We start from the raw sequence: 22,770 nt of genomic DNA on the forward strand, positions 1-22,770 counted from the left end.
AGGCCATGGCCGCTTCCTTCCCACTCCTAGCCCTTCCCTGTCCCATCGTCGCCATAAGACCTATCTGTGTCGGTGCGACGTAAAGCAACTAGCAGAAAAAAAAAAAGGAGTGTTGTGAAAAATGCCTTTGGTATTATGGCCAATGTATTTAGAGTTCTTTTAAGTAAAATAAACCTATCAGTGGACGAAGTTGAAGCTATTGTTCAAGCCACCTGTACTTACATAACTTCCTTGTGCAAGACAAGAAAGCAGTTTACATGTCTCCGAACAGCACAGATCAGGAGAACATAAATGAAGGAAGGCTGTAGCATGGAAACTGAAGAAACAGTCAGTGAATGGAAAGAATTGAGAGGCAGAGTGGAAACAGAGCAGCTCAAATACCTCTGAACATAAGAAATCATTTTAAAGATTATTTGAGTGGAGTAGGACAAGTGAATGGCAAGAACACTGTGTGAATAGCTACAGATTTTGAAGGATTTTGATTTTTTGTTTCACTTTTGTTAATTAATCTGTTAATATATGTAAATAAAATAAAATATTATTTCACAATTTGAATAGACCTAAATGACATGCAACTCAGTAATGCAGGTGTTTGACCTCAGTAACCAAATTAATCCTACAATTACATAGGGCAATTTTTACTTCAACTCATTTTAACATCGCTAGAAAAAGTAGAGACCAGTATGAATAAGAAGCACCAAAATTAAAATCACACTACCTTTCTTCTCACATGAAACTATTACAAGTGTTGCCTGCACTAAAACTTCTAATGTTATTTTAATGAACTACTTATGCCATTGCAACGTTAGAAACAAACATCAGCGATTTCTCGTAGATAAACAATATTTCAGAAACTTTACTTACTTGACTTATTTCCTTTTACTCTTTTGCAGAGCATAGGGCTTTGACAAAGCAGCGCCAACATATCCTATTTCTTTCAAGCCAAAGGTCGCTGTCTTAGGATCCATCCAGCTGCTTTTCTTAGTTTCTTTAACAAGTTAGTTTTAAGCGACTGCGAGATATTAGCCCACATTCACCAAGTGTCATGGTGGGGCTGCCACCTTTAAACCTGCTACCACCCCAGATGTTCCGGGTGGAAAGGATGCCATTTACTGCATCCTTAGTTGTGATATGGTTATTCCGCCATATATTCGGTTGCCAGAGCCTCGTCTGTGGTAACAGGGAGCACCACAGGAAGGTGAGGTTGACTTTTGCAATTGGAGAGGCTATTTGTTATGCATCCAACTGCCTTGCACCCCATATTTCAGAAAGGTTTCTTCATTTACTTTTCTAACTTCTTAAATTATGCTACTTCACTTTTATAGGTCTATTTTATTAAGATGATCATTAGAATGCAAGTTATTTATTTCATAAAATAATTAATATACTTCTTATTCAGTGCATTTACCACGACTGTAGACTCAGTAAATCCATCTTCACTGAGCTGTGACATGTCAAGATTAGATTTGCTACTTCTTGGCATGATGTGGTCAGCAAGAAACATCAGCCTGTTGTACCACACAAATGATGGCCTGTATACATCATCAGAGCTCATTCCACTTTTCAGTTTAACTTTATATCTGAAATTATAATGTTAAACCATTAAAACACATACAGTACCGGTACCTAGTTACTGCTGCTTAAAGGACATAGGCCTATTTATGGAGTGCAATACTGAACTTGAGATAGAACATAAATCATGAAAATAATTTATCACAGGCTAAGTACTAACTACAATAAATGTACAATCCTTTTCCAGATCATGAAATAATGAAGTGAAGGATGAATACTGTACTAACCTTTCATTGTTGAATTGTGCTCGTAGGCCATTGATCTTGGACTTCACGTCTGAAGAATCCGTGTTTGGGCAGACTTCACACAGTGCCGGCGTAATTTTTGCCTCCACATCTCTCCTAGCATTCCTGTTATGATACAGTGGAGACTTAACTGTATTCAAACACGCACGTTTCCTATACTCTTCAATTAAAATTTCAACTGCTTCTTTCGTCCAGCCAGACATGTTTGTTTACAACTTGAGCTTCACAAACCCGCCACTACATCGCAGTCCTTCACCGTATAAACTGCTCTGATTGGCTGATGTATGAAATAATTTTATGAAAAATAGGACTTGCTCTGTTTGACAAAACATTTTATCAAATCATGTGTTCAGTAAAATTTGACCGTGAGCAACAGTCAAGGAATCTATATAAATAAATTTGTTTCTGTTTGTCTGTCTGTTTGTCTGTTCCACCATCACGTCGAAACGGCTGGATAGATCTCAACCAAACTTCATATTTAGAGTATACTCATCCCGGGGAAGGTTTCGATATGCATATCATTTTAAAATCTTTGAATTCACGGGGGGTTTATAGGAAAACCAGAATGGTTTTTCCACCATCACGTCGAAACGGCTGGATAGATCTCAACCAAACTTCACATTTAGAGTATACTCCTCCCGGGGAAGGTTTCGATATGCATATCATTTTAAAATCTTTGAATACAAGGGGGGTTTATAGGAAAACCAGAATGATTTTTCCACCATCACGTCGAAATGGCTGGATAGATCTCAACCAAATTTCATATTTAGAGTATACTCATCCCGGGGAAGGTTTCGATATGCATATCATTTTAAAATATTTGAATACACGGGTTTGTAGGAAAACCAGAATGGTTTTTCCACCGTCACGTCGAAACGGGTGGATAGATCTCAACCAAACTTCATATTTAGAGTATACTCCTCCCGGGGAAGGTTTCGATATGCATATCATTTTAAAATCTTTGAATACACGGGGGGTTTATAGGAAAACCAGAATGGTTTTTCCACCATCACGTCGAAACGGCTGGATAGATCTCAACCGAATTTCATATTTAGAGTATACTCATCCCGGGGAAGGTTTCGATATGCATATCATTTTAAAATCTTTGAATACACGGGGGGTTTATAGGAAAACCAGAATTGTTTTTCCACCATCACGTCGAAACGGCTCGATAGATCTCAACTAAACTTCATATTTAGAGTATACTCCTCCCGGGGAAGGTTTCGATATGCATATCATTTTAAAATCCTCGAATACACGGGGGGTTTATAGGAAAACCAGAATGGTTTTTCCACCATCACGTCGAAACGGCTGGATAGATCTCAACCAAATTTCATATTTAAAGTATACTCATCCCGGGGAAGGTTTCGATATGCATATCATTTTAAAATCTTTGAATAGACGGGGGTTTATAGGAAAACCAGAATTGTTTTTCCACCATCACGTCGAAACGGCTCGATAGATCTCAACTAAACTTCATATTTAGAGTATACTCCTCCCGGGGAAGGTTTCGATATGCATGTCATTTTAAAATCTTTGAATACACGGGGAGTTTATAGGAAAACCAGAATGGTTTTTCCACCATCACGTCGAAACGGCTGGATAGATCTCAACCAAACTTCATATTTAGAGTATACTCCTCCCGGGGAAGGTTTCGATATGCATATCATTTTAGAAACTTTGAATACACGGGGTGTTTATAGGAAAACCAGAATGGTTTTTCCACCATCACGTCGAAACGGCTCGATAGGTCTCAACCAAATTTCATATTTAGAGTATACTCATCCCGGGGAAGGTTTCGATATGCATATCATTTTAAAATCTTTGAATAGACGGGAGTTTATAGGAAAACCAGAATGGTTTTTCCACCATTTTCTCTTATACTATTGATTTTCTGTAAGCTTTGTTTACCATACGTGAAACGTCTCTTCATTATAAACAACTTTCGTTATGTTCATAATTTACCTTACTCTTTACATGACGGAGAAATTTACAATTTTCTGTTGGTACCATGCTCTGCATTGAGTGACCGACGGACCGAAAACGAACCTACAGGTTACCATGGCAACGTCTCTGACTGCATGCCAGCAGGGAAGTAACGTATTGCCATTTTCCTCATCATGCTTTTAAATTCGTGGTTGTTCCTTAGGTAGAAGGCAAGAGAAGCGTCAATCGGCCTATCTGCGGGATATTGGCGGAATATCGTTGGATGTTATAACCGCCTTCGAATAGATTAAGTAATAACACCATTAGTCTTCTTCTTATTATTTGTTTACCTAGGAATCAATGGACCTAAATTTCTCCTCTGTTACCGCTTTATTATATCCATAACTCACACTAGCATAATTTATTGAGGGGCATTTGATTTTCCAATACATTAACTTGGCATTTACATATTTGTCGTTATCCGGCTGTCCTCAGTTATAATCCGTTTTCTATTACTTTCAACTTTCTTAACTGTATTATTTTCTTCCTTAATTACGCCGTATGTACGCGAGTGCTACAAACTACTGGATGTATTTCCACCAATACTCATATTTAGAATACACCTGTCCTTGATAGGTTTTAGGGCAAATATTGTTTCTAAATCCCTGAACTGACTGGGGGTTTATACGAAACCGAAACAGTGATTTTGCACTTCCACAAAATATACACAACCAACGTTAATTTAAATCTACCTGCCTTGGTAGAAATTAATTTCTAAACCTTTTTTCTCATGTGCATCATTTCGATACGAGGATTAATAAGGGAGATATCATTAACGGACCGTTTTTTTGTACAAGTCCCATCGGACTTAACTCACGAGCGGGTGCGTGTAAAGCGTATTCCTTACAACTTGAAAACTACTGAAGACATTCGAACCAAAATTCATATTTAGCATCCACCTGTCCAAAGGTAGGTTTTAAACGTAAATAACATTTCATGTTCCGGAATGGACTGGCGGTTTATAGGGAACCGAAATGGTGATTTTACTCTTCCACAATATATACAGAACAAGACCAACCTGACTGGAAATCGACCAAACGTGATGGAATTCCACCTCTAAACCTTTTTTTCATGTGCATTTTTTCATCAGGAGGATTAATAAGGGAGATATCATGAATGGTCAGTTTTGCAGTTTAAGTCCAGCGGACATAGCCAAAAAGGTGTTTTACATGGAGCAGATTCCTTATCTATATAAATCAAATCGTAACGACTGTGTGCCTCTACACTGACTATTTTGGCGAAATTTTCGTACAGCTTTCCGTTTAGGGGTAATAATCACCATCTACATAATTTTTGGTTTAGTTTCCTGAAAGTCCTAATTTTTACCCGCCTCACCCAAAATCCAGATTGCGGCATAATCTGCCAGAAGAAAAAGAGGATAATTGAAATTTGACAAAATTATACGTTTTAGCCTGTAACGAACGGAAAACATTGAAGATCATTAAATTTTTCACTTTTTATCCCCGAAGAATATCGAAATATGCAGGCAATTTTAATGATGGTGCAGACCTTCGGAAATTCCTATCACATAACAGATTGCACAATCTCCGTTCAATTTGGAATGATCTACAACCTTGGTCTTATGACTTTTTGCCGTATCTGTATCCCTTTTACGTTTGATTTTTCTCTATTAATGGATGTTAAGTCAATTTGGAACTTTCACATGCATAATTCATACCTTCGATTACTTATATGAAATACAGAATCATCAAACTCTTCACGAAAATTGGCCCACCCAGTAGCCATATATGAGCCAAATGTCACATAATTATCCGAAAATTAATGTAATGTGCGATAATCTTACAAGAATGTTACCCTGTTCCACGTTTCTAACTCAATCTGACCCAAGAATAGATCACATATCATAGGACCAGCCATTTAGGCCACTAAATCCGGCGTGTCTTATGGTATAATCCTTTGTCGATATGACGTACGTTTCGTAGCAGTTAATCTGTAAATGAAGGTCTTCAATATTGTAAACACGCATATACTTTCGTATGTCGATCTATATATATTCACTGATGTCGATTTGTAGCGATCGAGAAAGGGTGGGTCTGCTATTGTAATCAGTACTCCCCACACCGACTTTGACTGGCAGTATGAAAGGGTTCCTTCTCCAACTCCTGTGTAACTGTCATTAGTAAGGAAGGTCTACAATTGTAATGAATAGTTCACTTCTCGATTTGACTTGCAGAAGGCAAGTGAGCATGCAGTTTTGTTTAAAACTCCCCTACCCGATTGTGTTTGGCAGTAGGCAAGGGTGCCCGCCATTATAAAGAAATGTCCTCTAGGCATAGTGGCCTGCTATTTTGATGGAAACTCACCAACTTGGTGTGACTGGCAGTAAGCTAGCTGGAAGTAGGAAAATGGGCCTGGCATTATAATGATAACTGCACAACTCAATTTCGAGTGATAGTAGGGTAATTGCCTGCCATTATAATAAAAACTGTAATCTGTCTGGAAGTAGGAAAGGGGGGCTGCCATTTTAACGAGAACTCCCCAAATCGATTCTCTCCGCATAGTAGGCACTGGGGCTTGCAATTATAATGTAAACTTCCCAACTCGATTGTGAATGGCAGTAGGCAAGTGAGCCTGCCGTTATATCACAAATCCGTAACAAACACTTTACATTGGAAACAACGTACGGGGACCTCCCCATGCTCTTCCTCGGATAACGCTAAGAGACATGCAATTTTAAAACAATCCTATTTACTGCATGCACACTATTTACTTCGATATTCGAATACAATGTAGAATACCGTAGCGAAGCACGGGTACATTCGCTAGTTTTTCAATAAATTTGGTGATAAACTTGACCATGAGCAACAGGCTTAAGATAAAAATAAATAATTCCAAAACAAAAGTAATGGAGTACAGTCGAACGAAGTTAGGTGATGCAGGTTATATTAGATTAGGAAATTAAGTCTTACAGGAAGTAGATGAATATTGTTACTTGAGTAACTAACAATGGCAGAAGTAAGGAGGATATAAAACGCAGACTAGCACAAGCAAGGAAGAGCTTTCTTAAGAAAAGAAATTTGCTTACTTCAAACATTGATATAGGAATTAGAAAGATGTTTTTGAAGACTTTACCTGGAGTGTGGCATTGTATGGAAGTGAAACATGTACGATAACTAGCTCAGAATGGAGGAGAATAGAAGCTTTTGAAATGTGGTGTTACAGAAGAATGCTGAAGGTGAGATGGATAGATCAAATCACGAATGAATAGAAACTGAATCGAATTGGTGAGAGGAGATCAATTTGGCTGAATTTGATGAGAAGAAATGATAGAATGATAGGACACATCTTAAGACACCCAAGACTTGTTCAGTTGGTTTTTGAGGGATTTGTAGGCGATAAGAATGGTATAGGTAGATTAAGGTATGAATATGATAAGCAGATCAGAACAGATGTAGGATGTAGTATTATCCGCACACTTTATCTTGGTGCATTTACACCCTAGTGCTGAATCGGTCGACCTCGGCGATCTTCGAGATTCGTACTGGCAACCTTTGAAACACAAACTATGAATCGCTTAAGCGTCGTTGTGCGACATCTGGCGTACACTTTACGTACTAGTACTGTTGTTGTTTACACAACAAAGCCAAACTATAGAATTCATGCTAGGAACAAGATTCGCGTCGAGAAATGTTTTATAATGTTATATAATGTGTATGTGACATAGTTGTTGGCTTAAGATGCTAACGGTTTAAAAATTTCATATCGATCGATCATATTCTCAATTCAATTCAGATTTCATTTTCATTCAGTTGGCAGCACCAGGCAGCACTATCGATACCGGGACAGCTCCCTCCTTACTCCTCAACGCCGTACACAAATGCACCAAGATAAAGTGTGCGGATAATAGTTATGTAAAAGGAAAATGTTTAGCACAGGATAGGCAGTCATGGAGGGCTGCATCAAACCTGTCTATGAACTGATGACTCAAACAACAAGGAATAAGTAGTTCAGCATAATTGTTGTTCATTACAGCAATGAACCTATTTCACACACACCCTATTTGTAGTAATAAAACCTATGTACTTTAACATAAATGGTTCTTAGAAAGCGATGTGTAGCGGGTACGGTTAGACTCGAGAATTCCTGTGAATATGTGGAAGTGAGTAATACACAACCTTTAAATTTAGTAATCCTTCCCAGTTATTTTCTAGTGTGTGTATGTAATGTAGGTGTCAGTAAGTCATAAGTTTGAAAACAAAATTAGGAGTGTTCAATGACTAGGATATGGAATGAAACAGACAGCAGTTCATAAAGAGAAAAGGAAAAAACCTAAGTTTTACAGTCTGCATTGGTGACATATCTTTTAAAAAATATAGAAAAATGTTATGAGTAGAAAATATGCCTCTTAAGAGAAAGTAGTTGAGGATGGCAGTTTCACACGATATGGATAGTGCTACAATCAAATGGTTTAAGGAAATGAGGGCTCAAAATGTTTTATTTCAGTGCTGTTTGTAATGCATTACTTTTTTTCTGTGTAGATAAAAGTTACAGTATGTAAATACAGTAATTTTTACTTTTTTTACCTCTGCATGTTACCATCAATTAACCTGTAGGTCAAATAGTATTTTGGGTGCAATTTCCTGTTCTCTTAATATAACAGTAACTGTGATACAAAAATACAATCTCCTTTGGCCCGAGAATACTGTTATATGGAGGTTTGGACTTGATTCTCATCAAAATGGACTATATGATTTTCAGTTCCTCATTTTTCTTACAGAATATGCTTCACTTTTTCATATAAATTACCATACCTGCTGATTATGATTTGATTGTTTGTAGGAATACCGAGCACAGAAGTGTTTCATGGCTCTGCGGGTGGATCTCAGAAGGAGCGACGTAAAACAATTGCAGCATCCACATCTAGTCCTGCAAGGGAACAGAAGTGGTATGTATATAGAATTAATGTTACTATCTTAGAATTCTTCTGCCAGTGTGACTTGCAGAGAGAATCTCTTGGTGTTTTTAATAACATTCTTCTGCATTTTTAAATACTCTCTTTTGACTGTTCAGATTGTTCTACTAGGTTGCACTAACTGTCTCTTTAAGTATGTTTATCTTCTTAATATGTTGAGAGGCATATTCAGTATATGTAGGTGTATTTTATGAGTTGGGTCTTATAAAGGGAGCATTATCACCATACTCAACATCATAATTTCTCTTTTACTGAGCGAGTTGGCTACACAGTAAGGGCCGTGTCGCTGTAAACCCAGATTTTTTCAGGATGCTAGGTTTTAACTTCATTGTTGGCAACTCTGAAGTTTGTTATATGTGGATTCCTATTTTTACACGAGACAAATCTCAAGGCTATTCCTTAATTGAGACCAGGCAACTTTCATTCCAGTCCTGGTCCGTCCATATCGCATTGTTGCCAAAAGCCTGTATATGTTTAGGTATCAAACTGCTTACAAGGAAAAGAAAAAGAAAAATCTTTCTCTTGACCTGCCACTTGCCTAGAAGCAGGTCAAGTAGATTGTAATTAGTAATACTTGAAGTTCCCTTCTATTAATTTTAAGGGACTCCAGTGTGCTAAAATTTTATTGTGAAGTAGGTTTCTTGAACTTGATAGAAAATCTGTGTACGTAAATTACATTCAAACATTCTTAAATGTCACACAATTGAGCAAGAATTCTACCGTACAACCTTGAACACAAGAAGCTAGTATTTAACCATTGTATTATTTAGTCAGTTGGTTTAGTTATTCACTATTGTTGATCCTAAACTTGTGCTTAACAAGTCTTGCCAATGTTCACTTATTAAGAAGCCTTGTATCGATTTAAAACAAAAATGTGAAAGTACAGTAGTTCACTCATATGTAAACTTAATCTGAACAAAAGTTATATATATTTTCATGCAAATGTCTTTGCCACTTATTTTAGTACATCTAAGCAAAGAAGGTTGCATCAGAATAATTGTTATAAAAATAATTGAAAGGTCAAGTCAGATACACTGTAAGTGACTGTTTAGCAATTTAGAGTTCTACATCCCTTTTGACCCCATCCAGTTTTTAGTTTTCTGACACAGGTAACTGTACATTGTACAGGAATGAACATAGGTAGATTCAAGTTGAGTCATAATCTGGAGTTTAGATTTGAAAGATGAACCAGGTATAATTGTGGATTCTAATGCTAGGTGTCACTTCCTACAGGTAACACCAACAAAATAATAAAAATATGATAATAATGAAACTTAAAATTATATAAAATGTAAACATATACTCGAGGCAGCTGAAACTTAAATTACAGATAGACCAAAACAACAACTACGGAAAAGATGTGGAAGTGGCGTGGAAACCCTACGAGGTCCATGTGAACGTATCTCGTTGTGGTAAAGGAGACGTACACGACAATCACAGTCAACTCTCAGATCACTAAATTAACAAATAGGAGATAAGATACAAAATCAAATAAATAAACTCAAATGAACAAGTAACATATTAAATGAAAAATGAAGAAAATGGAAGTTCCCGCAAACACGAAGTACGTAATGATCTTTATATAAAATAAAAAATTACAATAATGGAATAATTAGACTCTTAGGACAATAGGAACTTTTAAAATCTTAACACAGAATCTGATACAGAGTTATGGGAGGCAACCCCAAGGGAAATATAAATTTATATATTAATTATACAGTTCATAAAACCAAAAGAAGAAAAATGGAGAATTGCCTCCAAAAACCGAAAGGAATGACTAGCTGCAAGGCTAAGTCATTTCGACGAACATATTGACGAATGCGGATGTCCAGAGTAAACTCCGACACACAAATTAGATATTACATTACAGTGGAAAAGTTACATTAAAATAAGTTAAAGGCCGAAACACAACAAACTAGTGCTTACCCCAGAGGTTGGCATTCCCAGACGGGGGCAGATTCCGTGCGCATCTGCTCGCTAGGTCAGTCAGATGTTAAAGACGCGGAAAACTTGCTTCACTCTCTCGAGGAGCCCGAAGCCGAAAAATGGTCCTATCACCGGTAACCAATGGGGCAGTCGCATTACTCCAGACATCCATATTCACCAATTAAAATTGTTATTATGACCAATTACAATTCACCAGATTTCCGCAGGATAAGTACAAAATCATTCTATTACGACACACAAATTTTGTATGAACATTAAAACAAGAATAATAGTTAACACCACCTTTCCAATACTTATCTTTCCTATATTTAGGAAATAAACATTACAACAGGCGTTGTAAGATGGGACATGTTTCGCTTAACAGTCGTAAGCATCATCAGCCAAAAATAAATCTTAGCCTAAAGTTAGGTCAGGGCCCTGAACCTAGTGTCCTTAACATATATGGCACGCTAAGAATCAACATTTATATTTATAAAATGAAAATAGGCTTAAAACTAGTGTGAAAAAACATGGAATGTTACAACATGGCTAAGAGAAAAAACACAATCGAGTTGAGACAGAGGATAAGAACAGAAAGTAGGCTACAATACAGAGCTGGTAGTGAAATAATTAAAATCATTAGGATATCATTGTTACCAGTCAGTCAATCAGAATGTTCAAACATAAAAACAAGCGTGAAAATATATGAGTGTTCATCATGGCTGAGTTAGAAAAAACACGTAATCGTGTTGCCAGAGGTAAAAACATAAGGTACAACATAGAGCTGGCAGTGTAATATCAAACTCATGGCTGCCAGTCAGTTAATAAGATGTTCATATATAACAAAACATGACGGTTATATTCTTTTAAGTGAAGAAATAATTAAATCCCACTCTTGTATAGATACGTGAGAACGGGCGAGAGAAATCATATGTTGTAGCAGACATGGAGTAGTAACACTTCAAACAGGATTGATCACGCCTGAAGCCGCTTCATTTTTGCTGGGAGTTCAAGACCAAAACGGAAAAAAATAAGATGCCAAGTGCGTGAACTGAAATCTGAAAATGGAAAAAGGAAAAAGATGTACTGGGGCCTTGAAAATAGGGTGTTCAGAATGGGAGATTAAGATCGCTTACCTCTTATGTTGGATGAGCGTTGAGCGGAGACATTAGCCGTTCAAGGGGGTCTGTTAAATTTATGCCCGTTGCTGCGTGTGTTGTATCTGTGTGCTTGCCTAGGCAAAGAGTAAGTTGGGACGGGAGGGGTAGGCGCAACAATGAGAGTGCTGGAAGCTGGCGGCGGAGCTGTATTATGGGGAGGGGGTAAGGTGGAATCTGTTATGATGACTGGAGGGGTATTTAAAGGTTTATAATTGAAGATTTTTGTGAAATTGTTATGATTTATATTAAGATTAGTGAGTAAATTGGGGACTTGTTCAATTAATGGGCTGTTGTTCTCAGGGACATCGTTCAAATTATTATTATTATTATTATTATTATTATTAAAATGTTGATCCAAGAAAATGTATGTATTTTCCAATTCAGTCATTAAGCTGCTTTTATTTACATATTTTATAATGTGGAGGTCCTGTTCAATTGTAGAATAATTGTGGCCGGAATCCCTCATGTGGTTGCTCATGGCAGAGTACTTTTTATGCTTTAAGGCATTATAATGTTCCAAGTATCTAGTTCTAAAACTGCGGCCAGTTTGTCCGATATAAGAAAATTCACACTGGGGACATTTGAGTCTGTAAATACCAGAGTTTGAAAATTTGTCTTGAGAAGTATTTACCAAGTTGGAATTAAAGAATATATTCCGATTAGTGTTGCGAGTTCGGCAGGCAATTCTGATGTTACGCTTCTTAAATGGGTTAGTAATGCTGTGTATGGCGGGGTTAGTGAAGGTGAAAGTGGCAGTGTTTATTATTTTCGGCTTATCTGGAATTAAATTTGTAGTATTTTTTAATTTGATTTTACCAGTAATCTTATCGATCAGGTTAGGTTTATAGCCGTTAAGTTTTGCAAGTTCTTTCAAAGAAATCATTTGCGAAGGAGAGAAGAGATTTGTACCTGTTAAGAAGGGTAAAATGACCTCAGACCCTGTTTATTATACAAGGGAAATAAGAAAATTAAAAAGAAAATGTAGAATAGTAAACAGGAAAATTAAATAGGGTAGGGAGAGTAGAGAAACTAGAAAACGGCTAATGAGGGAACTGAATAGAGTGAAAAAGGAAGCAAAAGAGAATTATATGAACGGCATACTTCAAGAGGGTAATGTCCACAAAGGGTAATGGAAAAAGCTGTATTCATATATCAGGAATCAAAAAGGAAAAGGAATCCAAATTCCTACAGTGGTGGGAGAAGGGGGTGAACACTATTTAACAGATACTGAGAAAGCAAACCTATTTAGTAGGGAATTTAGAGATTCAGTTGATGATTGTCAAGAGTTGGAAACCGAAACAGAAGATAGAGAGGGAGAGACACAGAGGGAAACAAGAAGCTTCTCATTCACAAACGAAGATATTTTCAGAGAAATCCAACTGCTTCAGCAAGGAAAAGCAGCAGGAAGTGATCAAATTACTGGGGAGGTTTTAAAGACAATGGGGTGGTGCATAGTGCCTTATTTAAAATTTCTCTTTGACTGTGTCATAAATAATAGTGTAATACCAAAGGAATGGAAGGAATCTATAATAATACCAATTTATAAAGGAAAGGGTGATAAAAGGAAACCAGAGAACTACAGACCAATCAGCCTGCCCAGTATAGTTTGTAAAATTCTGGAGCGTTTAATATTGAAGTACATCAGAGGGATATGTGATGATAAAAATTGGTTCGTGAGGAGCCAGTATGGATTTAGAAAGAAATTTTCTTGTGAGGCACAACTGGTGGGATTTCAGCAGGACATAGCAGATCAGTTGGATTCAGGAGGTCAGTTAGATTGCATAGCCATAGATCTTTCCAAAGCCTTTGATAGAGTGGAACATGGAATATTATTAAAGAAATTGGAGGGAATAGGATTGGACGTAAGGGTTACACGTTGGATAAAAGCATTTCTAAATTCAAGGGTTCAGAAAGTCAAAGTAGGAAATAATGTATCTCAGGAAGAGAAAGTTTGGAAGGGAATTGCACAGGGTAGTATAATCGGTCCGTTACTTTTCTTAATATACGCAAATGATTTAGGGAACAATATAACATCAAAAATAAGATTGTATGCAGATGACATAATTGTTTATAGAGAAATAAACAACATTGAGGATTGTTCAGAATTACAAAGGGACCTTGAAAGTATCCAACAATGGGTTGAAGAAAATAATATGAAGGTTAATGGAGGCAAATCAACTGTTACAACTTTTACAAACAGGAGCTTCAAAACTGAATTTGAATATACTTTGGATGAGGTAGTTATCCCAAAAGATGGCAAGTGCAAATACTTAGGTGTGAGATTTGAAAGTAATTTGCACTGGAAGGGTCATATTGATGACATTGTTGGGAAAGTATACAGATCATTACATGTCATAATGAGGCTACTTAAAGGATGCAACAAAGAATTAAAAGAAAAAAGTTACTTGAGTATGGTTCGTCCATTATTGGAATATGCAAACAGTGTTTGGGATCCTCACCAAGAATACCTAATAAAAGAAATAGATAGTGTGCAGAGGAAAGCAGCAAGATTTGTAACAGGGGATTTCAGGAGAAAGAGTAGTGTATCAGAAATGTTAAAGGAACTTGGGTGGGAAACTTTAAGTAAGAGAAGGGAGAAAACTAGACTTATAGAATTATATAGAGCCTATACAGGAGAAGAAGCATGGGGAGATATCCGTGAGAGGCTTCAGTTGGAAAATAATTATATCGGCAGGACTGACCACAAATATAAAATTAGAAGGAATTTTAGCAGAAGCGATTGGGGTAAATTTTCATTCATTGGGAAGGGTGTGAAGGAGTGGAACAGTTTACCAGGGGTAGTGTTTGATCCTTTTCCAAAATCTGTACAGATATTCGAGAAGAGAATAAGCAGCAACAGAGAAAATAAATGAAGTGTTAGAGGGCATTCGACCAGTGCAGGTTATTGTAAATAAAAAACTGTGTGTGAATAAATTAATTCCATCCCCTGGTCTAAGGAGTTTGGACAGCCAAAGTAGGGGACTGCCTGTAGGGGTGAAGTACAGTGGGGACTTCGAGGGCCCTGGGACCGCTACGGTAGCTGTGAAGGCCCTTCAGGAACTCTGAAAAGTGGTGGCAAAAGGGGCTCTGGTTAAGACGCAGCAGGTCGTTATGCTACTTAGGATCCAGAACGGGTAAAAAAAAAAAAAAAAATAGTAAATAAATAAATGCAATGTAAATATTAATGTTATACCAGTTGTATAGTATCATTTGAAGTAATTCCACATACTGTATATCAGTTGACTATATTTGTAAGTAGTACAGGAGATATTATAAGTAGAATTTTGTAAACAATATAAATTTATTAAGGATGAGCTGTGTGTTTAATAGAAAACATTGTTAGCGTAAATTGTATAATATTGTATTATAGGAAAAATTTTCTTCTCTTGTTAATTTAATATTTAGTGCTTGACAATAATGTATTTTAGTGTACCATTTGCCACCAAGGTAGACACCTCATTTGCAAATAAAGGGATTTTGATTTTTGATTTGATTTTTTGATTTTATATATTAAAACTCTTTTTTTCGGTTAGAAGGGGATAGTGGAATATTTAATGCTCGATGAACTAAACTGTAGAAAGTTGCTTGTTTATGAGATTGAGGGTGTAACGACTCATTCTTTATTCTCAAAGGAGCAGCGGAGGGCTTTCTGTAAATTTGGAAAATAAAATTATCACTGGCTCTGGTCAAGGTTAAGTCCAGGAAGTTTAAAGACCTGTTGACTTCGTCTTCCTTAGTGAACCTGATATTGTGGTCAAGGTCATTAAGGGTCTTTAAAATGTTATCACTATTATTGCGATGTGTGTCAATGATGGCAAATGTGTCATCGATGTATCTTAGCCAAAGCTGTAGACCATTGATTTTATTGATTATCTTGTTAGTCTCGAGGTGATCCATAAAAATGTTAGCAAGGATTCCAGATATCGGGTCGCCCATCGCTAGTCCCTCCTGTTGGTAAATTTTGTTATTGAATGTAAAGAAGTTATTGTTTACTACAAATTTTAGCAAGTTGATCAGTTCATCTATTTCACATTTGCTTATAGTGTTATGTTTCAAAAGGTTAGTTTCTATTAAACTAATGGTTTCTTTTACTGGTATACTAGTATACATATTGGTGACATCATACGAAACCATGACGTGATTGTCATGTAACTTGAATTTAGAAAGTTTATTACAAAAATCAACTGGATTTTTGACATAGGCTTCATTATTGAACTTATAATGGCTATTTAAAAAATGGTGTAAAAATTTAGAAAGCTTGTAGGTGGGACTATTTAAGTACACTAAGTTCAGGGCCCTGACCTAACTTTAGGCTAAGATTTATTTTCAGCTGATGATGCTTACGACTGTTAAGCGAAACATGTCCCATCTTACAACGCCTGTTGTAATGTTTATTTCCTAAATATAGGAAAGATAAGTATTGGAAAGGTGGTGTTAACTATTATTCTTGTTTTAATGTTCATATCTGATGTCCAATACGGTCTACAATGAGATTTATTACTTGTAACACAAATTTTGTCCGCAAAAACACGGCACATGTAAGCACATCCTGCCTCAAGATTAAATACATAATACCTAAAATTCCACAAATTGATAATAACTTATTTTACAACCATGGACACAATAATTTTAAATACTAAAATTTCTTTGAACATAATTCTTGTGAGTGTTATTTAAAGTTCCAATAATAAATAATTTTCTTCACCAGTCCAGAAAGATAAAATAATAAAAACAGTATGTCAAGAGTTCATATTTCCAAAATTAAATGAAATGGTACATGACATTTTCAAAATATAATGAAAAGATTTCCATGACTTCAGCTGTCCCAACAGTAGTCACTCTAGGAAAAATGACAGAGTTGTTCCTGTAATTAAGAGGTGAAGTTAGGAATGAATACAGCAGATATTTCGAGGTGTGTAATAGTCGACTAGGGAGGCTTGTACTCCCAGTATACAGTATAGGTTTTTAGATTGTTCTATAATGTTTGTCAGATTGTGAACGTGAAATATTTAAGTCATTATTTTGAAATATGTTGAATATTGTACTTGATTTTTTAGAAATTGTTTGCTACGTATGTGTTTTGCTGCATGATCTAAGAAGTGTTTTCCTACGAGTTACAGACATGATAATTAGCTTTATGGCTTTTCCTGTGTCAAGAAAACAAGGTGAAATTCTTTATGATTCGCAGAGAACTTTGCTCCACATCTTCGGAGGTTCTGTGGGTATAACCGCAGAAATCAAAGGTTAATCTCTTATCCTGATAACATTTCATGGGCCATACACCTCATTCCTCATGGACCTGGTGTGCCAGTGCCTTTGCCTCTTACTGAATTGCCAGTCATCTCTTCAGAGTCTTCAGACTTGGAACATCCTGAAGTTCAAGGCTTTGATACCGAATATAAGCCCTCTGAAGGCGATTCACCCCAGCCCTTCTCTCAGGTTGAATTTAATGATCTGACTAGAGATCTGGGCGTTTCGAAAGAGGCAGTTGAATTGTTGGGCTCCAGATTGAAAGAAAAGAACTTACTGGCCAAAGGAACACCTTTTTGTTGGTATAGGAATTGAGAAAGGGAATTTGTTAAGTATTTTGAGGAAGAGCAAAAACTGGTCTATTCTTCTGATGTTCCCGGATTGATGAGCAAATTTAATATCACTTACAATAAAGTGGCTGTTTATAGATTCTTCGAAAAGGAGCCTGAAAGCTGTCCTTCATAACGGAAGCCAGTATGCATATGTACCCAGTTGAATACTCGGTGCATATAGAAGAATGCTATGAAAACCTGGCCCTCGTCCTCAACGAATAATATATGCCAACCACGGTTGAACCATCTGCGGTGATTTGAAGGTAATCTCCATTCTCCTTGGTCAACAAGGCGGATATACAAAGTACCCACGTTTCATTTGTGAGTGGGACAGCCGCAATAAGACTCAACATTGGGTTAAAAAAGAATGGCTGAAAAGACTATATCTTGAACCAGGCACCAAGAATGTGATTCGGAAAAGCTTAATTGAGCAAAAAAATGTCTTGTTACCCCCTCTTCATATCAGATTAGGTGTAATGAAACCGTTTGTTAAGCCTATTCCAAAAGATGACGATTTTGCAAAAAGTTTCCAGGTTTTTCCGAAGCCAAGTTGAAAGAGGATCGACTGCAAGGTGCTGCAAGACCCATTGGCTGAACACGACTAGAGGTGCGAAGTCAGCAGGACTCAAAGCCTGCACTCTCTGTGGATGGTAGGGTTGTAGCTGCATTTCACATAATACTCGTCACAGAGTCATGACAGGTGTCTCGTACACAAGGCTTTTTACACGGCCCCACAAGAAGAAATCAGGAAATAAAGTGAATAAATAAGCCACGAAACAGGACCTCTTCTTCCTATCCACTTTGCACGAAAAGTCTGATCCAGGTGTTCATGAACCCTCAGTCCAAAGTGAAGTGGGGCTCCATTGTGTTCGAACCACATTCAGTGATGAAGGGCAAGTGGGATGTGTTTCAGGAACATGAGTAGTACATCTTTGAGCACCACTGGGTACATTGTTCCATTTAGGTGGGGAGAAAGAAGAAACGGGTCTACTGCGTAATCGCTGGCAATGCCTGCCCACACGTTGACTGAAAGTTTTGCTGATGGCTCTTCACAAGCGTAGTGTGGGGATTCTCATTAGCCCAAACAAGACTTTTGTGACTATTTAGCATTCTGTCTCTGGTGAAACAGGCTTCATCTGTGAAAAGCACATACGCAGGAAAGTGAGGATCATGGCCAGCAGTCAAAAGTTAAAGCAAAATTCAGTGTGATACTTCCGACTGTACTGTACACTACATGTGTTAAGAGTACAATAGGGGAGACAATCCTGCTAGGATAATAACTCAGCGATTCCAATGCAGATGGCGTACTGTGTCCTGACGTGATCGTTGTGTGATGTCTGTACTGTAGGCTCCGGTCTGTATTTACGGGTACGTTGAGCAGCCCTATCCAAATGGAGTTGTATCCAGTTATGGAACTTGCAGATATGGTCTCCGTGTATGGGTAAGCAAATGGAAGCGGCAGAGAAGCCGAACGGTTGTACAGGACCAAATATCCATGTAGGAGACATCCGACTCACACCATGTTTCCATGATTGTTCCATTGATGAAGTGAAACAGGGCAATTGGTATCACAGTACGCTGACTGAGGACGATGGCAGGAACAAAAGTAACAATCATCGGGGTGGCTTTTCAGCTCCATCCATCTCATAAGAGTTCTGAATCGTAAAGCAGTCTTTTTTAATTTGAGCCACAAGCATAGATCATTGAGGCACTTCATACAAACTTTATGAGGAACCCACGATTTGTAATAATAATAATGTTATTTGCTTTACGTCCCACTAACTACTTTTACGGTCTTCGGAGACGCCGAGGTGCCGGAATTTAGTCCCGCAGGAGTTCTTTTACGTGTCAGTAAATCTACCGACACGAAGCTGTCGTATTTGAGCACCTTCAAATACCACCGGACTGAGCCAGGATCGAACCTGCCAAGTTGGGGTTAGAAGGCCAGCGCCTTAACCGTCTGAGCCACTCAGCCCGGCCCCACGATTTGTACTGAAGAGGATCTCTTGGTAAGTATTCTCGCTGCCTGTGACGGTGTTCAAACGATACTGGGGATATTCGAACGGATACGACAGAATTTTGTGCGACGATGCTATGCTATGCCTGCATTGATGCAGGGGGACGCCATTTCAAACATTCGTTGTAAATGGAGCAGCTTGTGAAACTTGTGCAGGTGAACAGACTTAAATGAATTTTTGACTCTCTCGTTTCCAGAATATGGTTTCTTATCTCAAATTGATCCATTTTCCGTCCTCCATCATCCCTGAAAGTTTGTAACATCATCACGGATACACCCTGTACATTGGATGATTAATGGTGAAATTCAACAGCAGTCATTGGCCACTCCTGATGGGTAATCATTTTTCCAGGATAGGAAATAGAACAGAAGGTAATGGGTAATTTGGATAAGAAAAATGTTATATTTATCAGTTTTAAACATACCAATATTGAAAGTAGTAATATTGATAATGACTACAACCACTACAACAGCAGCAGTGACAGCAACAATCGTCACAAGGGAGGCCTCCCTATAAGGGGTGGGCAGTGCTTACTATGTGTAGGAAACTCTTGTGGGTGGGTTGGTGGGATATTGGGGATAGTGTAAATCACCATTCCCTGACTCAAGAGAATTAACCGTGAGGCTGGAAGGCCAAGACCAATCGACCATTACAAATTATTGCAAAAGGTATTAACTGGCTAATGTTTCTTAGCTTTGTTAAAAGAAGTTATAAAAACCAATGGAGGATTACTGGATTTCTGAGCTTTTGTGGGGTTAACCATTCCTTTGCTGCACTTGGGAAGGTGGAGGTACTAGATTAATAATAGGCTGCATTATTGCTTAGAAATGAGGAAATCTGTAGCTAATTGTTGGGTGCATTTTATGCTGAGTATCAACATGAGCTAGAGGATTTTTTGTGGCCTGAGTTCAAGTTGGCAGGTTTGATCCTAGCTCCATTTGTATTGGAAGGTGCTCAGATACGCCAGCCCTGTGTCATAGATTTAGTGGCGTGTAATAGGAGTCCTGTGGCAAAAACTTCTGGCACCTCAGCATCTCCAAAAACCATAAAAGTAATTTGTGGGACGTAAAAACAATATCATTATTATAATTGTTGAATGCCTGTGAGAAATTACAGTGATCTGTTACAAGGCTAAATCTGACCTGAGAGGAATCAGCTGCCCATCTTCAGTCGGTTTGTTTGTTCATTAACACATTGGCTAGACTCCGGCACATTGGAACCGTGAGTTGATTTCTGATGAATCCAAGATATCCGTATGGTCTGCCGATAGTAGGAAAAGAGTATGGAGATGAGTTATTGGTATGTGGAGAGTCTTGGAGGCTTGAATGAAGATGATGTTTGAGAATGGTTCCTTCAGTGCACACAATACAGCAACATACACTAGTGTCCGAAAGTTAAGCATAAGTTACGAGTAAGCAGGGCAGCAGGAAATAGACAGCAAATCGCATGACATATGCACCTACCAACCTTACGTGTTTGCTCTGTATAGGAAAGGAGTGTTCCCTGCTTTGACTAGCGGCGTAACCGCAAGGTAAACACAGCCAGTGCCTGCGCCCCATACTCCCTCAGTTGTGTTTGCCCTGTTATAGCATGCGGAGTGTAGCCCCGTGGTGAATGTGACAACATAATGGCACGACGACGCCATTTGGACCCCATTCTGCAGGGTAGAATACTCGACCGCCTGGAAGCAGGCCAGACACAGACCAAAGTTGCCGTATCCTTGAGTGTGCCACAAAGTGTCATTTCCAGGCTTTGGAGATGATTCTTAGACACAGGAGATGTTAGTCGTAGGCCAGTACCAGGTCGACCAAGCGTAACCACCCCACAGCAGGACCGATATCTGGCCTTAACCGTCCGAAATCGGAGTGCACTTCCAAGACATTTGTCAGCGGAGCTTGCAGCCATCTCAGAGGTTGCCGTTTCTCGGCAAACTGTGTATCGGAGGCTCAGAACAGCAGGGCTGTTTGCCCGATGTCCAGGAGCCATCAACATCAAAACTGGACCATGAAGGAATGGAGGCATGTGCTCTTCACAGATGAATCCCTCTTCAGTTTGCAGAACGATTCCCGTCGCACATCAGTCTGGAGAGAATCGGGTAGCCGATACAACCACAGGAACATCGTGGAACGGGACCAGTATGGTGGTAGTGGCGTGATGGTGTGGGGCGGCATCATGTTGAATGGTCGTACGGACCTGCACATCTTCATAGGTTGTCCGAGGAACACAGTCCATCTCATGCTTTGAAGAGAAAGCGGCAGTGACTTTCAAAAATTTTTTTTTTAAATATGGGAAAGCAGCATCAAATTTAATGAATATGTTTCTAGAACATTTAAATAAATAACTAAATGCATAACCCTTTCAAGTCTCAATAAATATTGTTAACTATAGAATCAGTAAAATCAGATTTAATTTGCCTGCCAGCAGTTTGAGCACACCTGTCATATCAAATTGTGCGTAAAATATTAACTATTGAAGATAATTCACTCAAATTTTCTATTCATTTCACTGAAAGTTATGACTTACCCATATTCCATTTCTAGAATGACTGCTGGGTGTGGTACACCTCCAAACGCTTTGGTAAGTGAAGAGCAACACCACACTTTTATCACTGCCATGCACTTTCACTCTTTTACCTCCGCTCAGGCATACAACACATCTTTTTGTTGGATCCCCCCCGTTCTTCTCAATTGGTGGAATATGGACTGGGAAATGAGCCCATAGTTTTGCCTGCAATCTCATTGGAGTGTATCCAGAGGAAAGATATCCTCGGACTGAGTGCTCTGGCGGGTTCACTGTCTCAAGTAACAGATCTCCAAGGTTTGATCTAAAGGCGTACTTGTTTGGAAGGATCTAGCATGTCACTTCTGTCACGATCATCAAGACTCTCTGCACTCAAGTAGCTGTTACTGTTGCTATCACTACCTTCAATCTCTGATTGATTTTTAGAAATGTCACTGTCACTTAAGTAAATTATGGACATTTTTCTGTACTTCAGCTGCTGTTGTCAATTTCCTTCGGCAATTGTGTTTGGACTGACGCTAGTTCTTTATCTCTGGTCTTTTTTGTTTGGTAGCAAAGTAGTTAGGTGAGGAGAAATTTTGTAGGCAATAACTCTGTTTTGTGGAGAGAGGAGGGGAAATAGCTGGGGCGATGGGAATGTGTGCTCATTGATTCTGTACATCGGAGAGGGGAGTGGGTTGCTGCTTCATCTTATAATGTATTTTTGTGTATAAGAGAGTAAATGTAAGTTAATGATTTTGATCAAATAAAAGTGACAGCAGAGAAGTAGTACATTAATTATTTATCAGAACTCATAATCATTTACTAGTTTATGCAGCACAAAACAAT

The 22,770-nt window shown here is 38.2% G+C and overlaps 1 protein-coding gene across 3 annotated transcripts in view; it reads left to right on the forward strand.

Moving 5' to 3' along the window:
• The window catches only part of LOC136862834 (alpha-tubulin N-acetyltransferase), a 237,271-nt gene that overhangs the window by 123,906 nt on the left and 90,595 nt on the right, over positions 1–22,770 (forward strand). For all 3 annotated transcript variants that reach the window (XM_067139103.2, XM_067139104.2, XM_067139102.2), the window contains exon 5: positions 8,604–8,709. In XM_067139103.2, the coding sequence (XP_066995204.2) occupies positions 8,604–8,709 (106 nt within the window). The remainder of the gene's footprint in view (positions 1–8,603; positions 8,710–22,770) is intronic.

Source organism: Anabrus simplex, chromosome 2, assembly GCF_040414725.1.
Source record: "Anabrus simplex isolate iqAnaSimp1 chromosome 2, ASM4041472v1, whole genome shotgun sequence".
Taxonomy (NCBI): Eukaryota; Metazoa; Arthropoda; class Insecta; order Orthoptera; family Tettigoniidae; genus Anabrus; species Anabrus simplex.